This window comes from Etheostoma cragini, chromosome 18 (assembly GCF_013103735.1).
Source record: "Etheostoma cragini isolate CJK2018 chromosome 18, CSU_Ecrag_1.0, whole genome shotgun sequence".
Taxonomy (NCBI): domain Eukaryota; kingdom Metazoa; phylum Chordata; class Actinopteri; order Perciformes; family Percidae; genus Etheostoma; species Etheostoma cragini.
The window spans coordinates 6,167,159-6,176,448 of NC_048424.1; the positions used below are offsets into that span (position 1 = coordinate 6,167,159).

The window sequence follows — 9,290 nt, forward strand, 5'->3', positions numbered from 1 at the left end:
CCCCCCCAACATACCCCTGTCCCCTTCTACCTGCTGCCTTCATCTATCTCTCCCTTTTGCATTCTCACATTGACTTGAGTTCTCGCTATCTAAGACAAATAAGGCATGAAGACAAGAATGGAATAGGGTTTTTTCTCTCTCTACTGCCAAACAGAACCAATAAAAACGATTACATAATGATTATGAACCGGTAACATTAAAAAAGGCAGTCTGTCAGTAATTTTGAAGCCAGAGATTGTGCCGATATTAGTAGCCATAAGTAGATCGATGGAAAGCTGTTTGGCCACATTGTCGAGATAAAAATCCCCTTGTTGCCCATCGAGAAGCCTGTTTGAGGAGCAATCCCTCCCACCCTGCTGGATTCTGTTACATGAACACACACCTGCTCGGATCGCTGTGATTGAGGGAAAGAAGAGATGCTTTTCCTATAAAACTGAAGACATTTTTTTTGTCAAATCTATCTAAAAATCTTTCTCTAAGCGTTTTTTTTTTAAATGTATTTCTATCCATTGCGTGGAATACCAATTACCTAATTTGCTGTGGCAACTTCTCATCTACCTGTTAAATTCATCACACACACACATACACACACACACGCACGGCTTTAACAGTTCTGTAGAAAATGTCTCAAGAAAAAAGCAAAAGAAGCAAAGACTAGAAGCGTTTTTCCGGGCAAGTCTTCTTACCTTGCAGCGAGTCTATGTTCCGGAGACATTGGAGCACATATGCGGCGCGTCTTCACTTGATGACAGGGAAGTGGCGGACAGTCATGTAGAGGTGTTTCACATCTGAGAACGGAGGGGGAAAGCAGGGTTTCTGTTCCTTTCTTGTAATTTTTTCAAAGCCCTCAGAGGAATGGAGCACTGAAAGAGGAGGAAGAGGAAGAAGAGGAGGAAGAGGAGGTGGAGGAGGCGGAGGAGGAGGAAAAGGAGGAGGAGGAGAGGGAAGGCTAAGGAGGGAACAGTCTGCCGGGCTGGGCTGCGTGTGGATCACCTGGAGCAGTGTTGGGCTCCGCATTTACTCCTCCACTGCAGCAGTGCGAGGCAGCGGCGCGAGCTGCATGTTGCTCCCAAAGATCACCGCAAAACAAGGACATGGAGTCTCCATCTGCTGGATTCAGGATTCTGCAGCTCTGTAGCTCCACACACTCCTATCCCCATCAGCATGCACACTCATGCTGTCCCTCTTCCCCTCTGGGTTTCTAACTGCATTTCTGTCTCTCTGCGTGCCTTTGCCTCCCACTCTCTCCCTGGGGGGTTTATAACGAGTCACACATGTGTTACTATGTCATTTGGTTCTCACTTTTCCTGCTCTGTGTCCTCGTATTGACTGGTGCATGTGGTCATACGTCGCGTGCACTTAGTGATAAAACGTCAAGCTCAATAAAGCCTTAGCCAATCTCACCCTCTCCCTGCGATGACATCACTCCTCCGACTGAAAGGGAGGGAGTCATTTCCTGGTCTTGTCAGGACCCTGCTGACGTCTTTGAGATCAGACACGTTTCTCGGGCCATGTGCAGGTGTTTAAATGGCATACAATCCATGGAGAAAGTTACACAAAACTGAACAACAGGAAGCACACCAAAACTGATGGTTCGAGTTCACCCGCACCAGCAAATTACAACACAAGTCACATTCCTGTCTTTTAAAGTTCTGAGATGACTTCTTGTCCAAAACTGGAACCGCAAATTTCACCAACCAGCAGAACAAAACCAAGTCTGACAGCCCTCACATTCCCCTCAAGTCCTCCCTCCTTCACCAGCCTCTTCTCTGTCCTACAGCACAGCAGAGCATCTAAGGTTGAGAGACAATCTGAGAGGAATAAATACACATTTGGAAAGGATCATATTGATTTTAGGCCCAACGTAAGACTTATTGGTATTCTGAAGGAGTAGAGGTACTACTCAAGAGAAATATGAGCGCTCCTTTACTGGATGAAAAAGACACATCAGCAGTAGCTGATGCAGATAGAAAAGAAGGGCCGCTTAAATAAGCCCACTGAAAGACAAAGCTAACACTCAAGGATGTAGGACTGCTACACTGCAGTGCCCTGCTATGTCCTGCTGTGCCTTGTAATGCCGCACAGCGTCCTGCTATGCCGCAAACTACTACAAAGAACTGCTACAGACTACAAATTTTTGTCTATTTTTGTTATTGCCACTCTTCATTCCAACCCCAAACGGCCCGTCAGACACCGCCTACTAAGAGCCTGGGTCTGACCGAGGTTTCTGCCTAAAAGGAAGTTTTTCCTCGCCACTGTCGCACTGTTGCTTGCTCTGGAGGAGACTACTAGAACTGTTGGGTCGTTGTAAATTCTGGAGTGTGGTCTATCTGTATAGTGTCTTGAGATAACTCTTGTTAGGAATTGATACTATAAATAAAATTGAATTGAATTGAATTGAATTAAAACTGTGTGTGTGTAACCACTCAAACCTAGATTCCTTGATGTTTTTTTTGTCCTGTTTTGTACGCTTCTTCTGTGCATGTGAATGATAAGAAAAAGACCAAGTTTTTCAACTTAATATTAGTTTGCTAAATGCTACTACTATGCTAATGAAGTGGTGTTTTTCTATTATTCTACTACGTACAGACTGACAGCAAATCAAAGTGGACTGAATATGCTGCCTTTTTAACAAGATATCTGCTCCTATTCTCTAAACTTCCCAGTCTCAAACAAAACAAATATATATACAGTACATATAACTATATTACTATCTCTGTTTTCTAAAACATTGTGGACTCACTGATCTAACAAACTGTTGAGCAGAACAAGAAAGCTCTCTAAGTAATACATTTTCCAAGATAACACAGCACACAATCTGCACACAATTCTGTCATGGCCAGTTTTTTAAATGCAGCAGGTATGTCATAGCAGTGTTTCAATATGTTATCAAGTAAACAGTCCCACCTAGTGGTGTAACACTAATCTGGAGTGAGTTAGGAAATATCAAAGTTTTACATATTTGTGCTATATTCCTGTTCTAGATTAATAACGCTAAAAACAGCAGACTTTTGAAATGCTTGTCATGCTCCTTTTTAAAGCTTAAGCTCATGCACTAAAAAGTCATAAACAGCATCACTGCATGGCGTGCTAGCTTTATTTTCCCTAAAATGATCTGGTCCACACAGTCATTAACATTCTGCCTCAACCTTGAGAAAATGATGAGCAAGGTATGATAAAGAGCAAGTTCTGCGGATGGCTGATAAAGAGGAACAAACTCGGAACAATTCTTTAGGTTATGCACATCAAACAAGCAGAGATGTTCCCGTATCCACATTCACTTCATCTGGAGCCTTTGTGCTGACAAAGCCTGTAAAAGCACGGTAGGACCCTACACACGATTAACTCACAGATAATCTCTGATGTGTGGTTGGGCTGAAACTCCACTGTCAGCTCATTTAGTGTAATGCGTAAAAAGACATTATCAGAATGTGATTGACACATACAAGATCATTGTTTGAGCAAATGCTGTCAAACTTGAGATCCTAAACAGTCTTTATCTAAGGATGGTATTATGATAGAGAACGACACTGCAGCACTACAGACACCCTGTAACAATTAGTGTTGGGCTAAATTTTCAAAATGTCCCTGAGTTATTAATGAACAGAACAGAAAGGTAATGCTTTAGTTTAAAAATAGCCAAACCTGACCTCAAAATGTTAGTTTATTGGTGAATTATGCACCAACATGCTCCTAGCGACAAGCAAATTCTTTTCTCACGTCACAAGAATCTTGAGAATACTTTCTTTTTGTGTCTATTTATAACCAAGTAAATAAAAATTCACACAATTTAAGATTACTCTTTCATTACGTCTTGGCCTTTGGCTTCAAAAGCATCACAGTGATAGTGATAGTATTTGAGGATTGTGCTGATGTGAGCCAGCATTTGATCATCCATGATGCCCAAAAAATGCCAAGCGAAAGGCAGCGGACCCCTGCAGTGCTTTTTCCTTGGATGGTTCTCAGTGTTCTGACCTTTGCTGAGAGATGGAGTCGTGCAGAGTTTACCTAATTAACAACTATCTCCTTTATGCTCTATGCCCAAATTCTTCACACAAAACTGTACAACAGCTAACACTGTCAATATGCTATGTGAAGTTGATATGCTTTCTTCACCTGTCTGTCCTTTGGTAATTTGCTCAAACCTTTCCCATCATGCACTGTGCTAGATGGTAGATAAACATCTCATATGTCAGATCACACGTAACAAACTTTACAGAAGTAAAGTTACAGCAGGACAATAAGGACAGTGCTGGCAACCGGGCTTATCCAAAGGAATGTTAAAAGATAAAACTGCATTACTAAATATTTTTATATTAACAATGAATGGAATGCCTATGTGAATGGTGTCGCTCTTAGTGACAAACCAGAAACCAACCCTCCGCAGTTTTCAAATCTATGGACCATTTTACAGCTTATTGTTTATTTGTTTGGGTTTGACTCACTGCTCTTGTCAGCATAGTTTCCAGCCTCAATAGTCGGTGGTACGCTTCGTGCACAGCACCAAATGCCAGACAAAGTTAGCAACTAGCTTGGAACTTAGCAGCTAAAGAGACAGATATTTCTCTCAGGAGTTGTTAAAAGGAGAGTAAGTATTGGGCCCACATTCATCATGGGGCCCCAACACAACTCCAAAAGAATGTTAATGTTTCTCCGTATCTGCTGGATGTCAGACTGATCTCATGTGTCAGGTTTCCTAAACTCAACCATCAATTTCATAACAGGGCAAGTGGCGATAACATGGCAAGTGGCGATAGCACGACAAGTGGCGATAGCACGGCAAGTGGCGATAGCACGGCAAGTGGCGATAGAACGGCAAGTGGCATATATGTTTACAACTGCTGTATACAGCGTAGGCATACACGTGGATAGATCAAAATGTGTACAGATAACACGCCACATGGCTTAGGAAAGTCGGCGTGTATGTTAACGCAGAGTCCTGATGTCATGTTGGGGTTTGTAAATAGGGAAGTGTCTGCTGTTTGCCATATCAACTTAATAAGGTGATAATATCTCAATGTTAACAGCTTGTTGTACTTCCCCCAGGTGGCCATAAATAAATAAATAAATGCAGGTTTACAGTAAGTAGTAGTTTGAAACTCATCTAAAGAAGAAGGCTGGCAGTATTCTGTATTAAGATGAAATATAAGTCCCATGATCCCAATATGCCAATTTCTTTATACTGTCTGACTTTCATTGCCTGTCTGTAGCTTTCAGTTCCAAGCCTATTGGTTCCTAGTGAAGATGTACATCTTTAAAACAGGTCAAAAATATATATTAAATATGTAAAAATATAGTTTAAATTGTATATTATTTTTTATAAAACTGCTGGGAACTGTAGACGAAGCAGAAATTATCCCAAAAAGGAGTAAATAGTGTATTTTCAGGGAATGTTTTTAGCTGTGGATGAACTATTTGGTTTGCCGGTGACTTTATGGCACATAAAGTAAACTCTTTTTGTTGAGATGTGGAGAAGTTTTGGGTAACCTCAAGCTCACCCTGTAGAACGTGCTGCACGCCATGTAGGCTGGGTTCAGACCCATGGCCCTTTATTGCATGTCATCCCCCCCTCCTCTCTCTCTTCCCCTTTCCTGCCTCTCTGTACTGTAATAAGCTTTAAAAGAAAAAGATGTAGAGAAGTTTAAAATTTGGAGATGAGCTTTGAACTGTTTAACAACTTGTACTACAGAATACAACATCAAGTTGGTCAAAGGACCAGTCTGAGATTTAATTTCTTGTTTGGATAGATTCCCCTGCCCCAATGTTGTAATCTAAATCTTCAAATAATTCCTCATTCAGCATTTTCCCTGCCTCCGAGGTTTATAATTGAATTCATAAAACAGCTGAATTAAATTACACGAGTCAAAACTTAGATGTGCCCAGAAGACTAAGTGGTCTTAAAACCTGAAATATGGTCAAACGTCCACTATATTACAGAGCCCATTATGGTAATGATGAACATTGATGTGTTTTGAATACTTTTTGGTCAAAGAATGGAGGTCAATGGTACATAGCAACAAGATATATCAAGTTTTGGCTACAAGGGCAACAATTAGTGTGATCAGTTCCGTCTTTTTATGGGAATATTTGCCAAAAAGAAAAATATAGAATATCCCCAGAGTTACCCTTTATAGTCTCTGAATAAGGTTTACACTATTACAACCAGTTGCTACAACAGGCCACAACTCATTGCTTGAAAAGAACAAAGAAGCTTCCATCATAACACTGTCATTCCTTCAGATCCCTGCTACTATAAAGTCATTATACAACATGTGTAAAAAGAAAAGTAAAAAAGCCACCTTTAGCGTGAATTACATCTCCTCATCATGTGTGACTTGCTCACCCCTCCCACGTCTTACCTGTGTCCTTCTCAAAGAAAAGACAGCAGTGAGTCTGTAGTAGCCATGGTAACACCTGTGACAGATGAAAAGATGGATGACAGATATAGTACAATACAGCTGAGTCACTCCAAGCACACACACAAACACACACATCGACACACAGACACACACACACAAAAACACAGACACACACACACACACACACACACTGACTGAATGGAGGGGAGCAGCACAATACGTACATGTGGGGATTTAGAGACAGAAAAAACTTGAGGGAAGAAACTGTAGGTACCCTCCATTAACAATGAATTCAATGGCACCTCCACCCTCCTTCCACCTCCAAACACATTTACTCTAATTCTCACAACACCTCCTCACCCACACACCATGCATCATCCAGTGATTGATTGGTGCAGGGAACACCTTACAAGTGCATTAAATCATTCAGTTAGTGACTCATCCATGCACTGCAGAACTTTTTATCATTTACACTTCTATCAGTCTGACCAGGTGCGACACGCTGGATTCACCTGGCTTTACCTGGTCAAGACCCCCAAACCTCCATCAGACCTTATGAAGGTGCACTTGAGACAACAGTCAATAACAACAACAGGCTTTACTGCAGGCTCGGTTCATGCTCAAACACGACACCGTTGATCTTCCCTCCTACCTTTTTCAGCGCTGACATCTTCCTCCTCAGAGAAGCTCACTTCTTCTTCGATAGTACACGGGCGGTTAATAAAAGAAAGGCGATCATGTCTCCTGGTTGCCGTGAAAATGCTCATTGCGTTGTTCGTTAGACACATCTGCGACAGAGCGGCCGTAGTTTCCCATGATGACGACGGCTTGGATGTGTTTTCTTGTCCGACTCTAGACCTGATGCCGCGGCAGACTTCATTCTCTCGAGATGAATTAGAATGCACTGATGTTGTTGTGGCCATTGAAAGCACAGCTCCGCTCATGAAGGCAGCCAATATCAGACGCCATTTTTACAAAGTAGCCTATGCTGTATAGCCTACTTGTATTGATATTAAATAATAAACAGACATAACGTTACACGTACTGTAACTTCTCAACAGCCTCAACGTACAGAGTTAAGAAGAAAAACGTATTAAAAAAGTAAAAGCATTCCTTTTAATCGATGCCAGACTACATTAATAAAGCATGACGTAGCCTACACAATTCAAAGTGAATCGGTGAATAATAATAAACGTGTTTTTTTTACAATGGAAAACAAAAAGTTCCAGTTTAGTGTAGTTTGTGAAGGTTATAAATCAAATTACCTAAATATCACATTACTGAACTTCTTATTCAATATTACTAACTGAATTTACATTGTACTTTTAATTAACAAAGTAAAAATGGCTTACATACTGTAAAGAAAGGAATAAAATCCACAACAAAAAAGAAAATTTAAATTATAATTAAAACATATTTAAAAATTCAACAATACTCAAGAGAAAGTTATTAGTTTTAAAAAGGGATTTAATGGTGGATACTGATTTGTGCTGCCTGATGATTTAAATAACTGACATTTTACATCTTATTGAAATGATTTGTAATATTTAAAGGATGTCCTTCAACAACTACTGTTGACCTAGGTGTCCTTGCACTTTACTCCAGCAGAGCTTCATGACAAGTCATTGTTGGTTCACTGCTGTGTCACTGGGCAGCTCCTCTGGGTTTCCTTATCAGCAGTGTACTGGTAAAGTACAAGCTCAGCGTGTGTTTCTTTATAAAATAGTTATTATATCCAGACTTGGACAGATGGTCCTCTCTAACACACCCTAATCCACTGTACCTCTCTTTGTCTCCTAGAGACGACATCAGCCCAGAACTTACAAAAGTTCCTCCTGATCCTCCTCAAGCTTGATAATTATAAACAAATATTTTTTTTAAGGTTTCTTAAGGAAGTTTGCCGAAAAAGAAACTAGTTTTGTTTCAAAGTGCCTTAAGCTTTGGAACCAATGTTTATGGTAATTAAAATGAGTGGGTTAAGTGTGGAGAAACATGGTGAGATTGATTTGTGATGCTAAGAAACTGATCGTTGCAGTGTGGTGTACAGGAAAGGTCATGAGAATGTATGGGTACGGTGCATAAAACAGCCAAAAGCAAAAGAAACTGCCTGAATCTCTATGGCTTTACTCACACTGCAGACACAAATAGATTGTACACAGTAAAAATCAAGCAACCCTTATAACATTACTCTAACTTTGACAACAACCTTTTGCAACAAGAAAACTTACACACAAAGTGTTCACTGCTCAGTGAAAACGTCTCTGCAAGTAGATTTTAGTTAAATAGAATGAAAATGATTTGTGTCTGTAAGGTAGAAGAAATAACATCTCTGAGCCACAATAATGACAGTATACACATTATGCATGAAAAGAAAAACAAACTCCCAAATCACTGTTACCGTGTATGAATTTTAGTTATATAACTCACACAAAGTTAACCCTTCAAAAACATTTTCAAGTGTTACGTCAAGTGTTATTTCTTGTGTAAAAAAAACTCACCATAGACCAACTGTTTAAGAATAATGAAAAAAATTAAGAAAAACAAAAATACTGTGAAAGAGTTTGGGGAAAAGCTCAAACGCCACATTTTTGAATGATCACAATGAACTTAAACTAAGTTAAGACAAAATAAACTTTTTAATTTTTTTAATATTCTTTGTGAATTATACATACTATACTTAATAGTTATTTTACTTTACAAAATAATAAAACAGACGGTGGAAGACCAAATGTTATTGCCCCTTTCATTATTCCTGTCAGTACTGAGATTTGGTCACTGGAGGACGCCAGAGGTGATCTTCTTCACCGGGCTCCGTCCATGGTGCTGAAACATGTAACGGTAGCCTGCTCTCCTACACTCTACATAGTCCTCTCACTCCTGCTCTCTCCATTGTGCTGAAAAAGGCCAGACTTTCCTACTGTTGATTTGTTG

General features: G+C 40.1%; 1 protein-coding gene across 3 annotated transcripts in view; it reads right to left on the reverse strand.

Moving 5' to 3' along the window:
- LOC117961126 (disks large-associated protein 2) overlaps positions 1-7,428 on the reverse strand; it is a 96,125-nt gene extending 88,697 nt beyond the window's left edge. The window contains exon 1 of one of the 3 annotated variants that reach the window (XM_034899533.1): positions 7,012-7,423. In XM_034899533.1, the coding sequence (XP_034755424.1) occupies positions 7,012-7,303 (292 nt within the window). In that variant the 5' untranslated portion in view covers positions 7,304-7,423. Of the gene's footprint in view, positions 1-686; positions 2,014-7,011 lie in introns of those variants that run through there. The other 2 variants (XM_034899534.1, XM_034899535.1) reach the window with 2 other exon arrangements.
- Between the last annotated feature and the right edge of the window lie 1,862 nt (positions 7,429-9,290).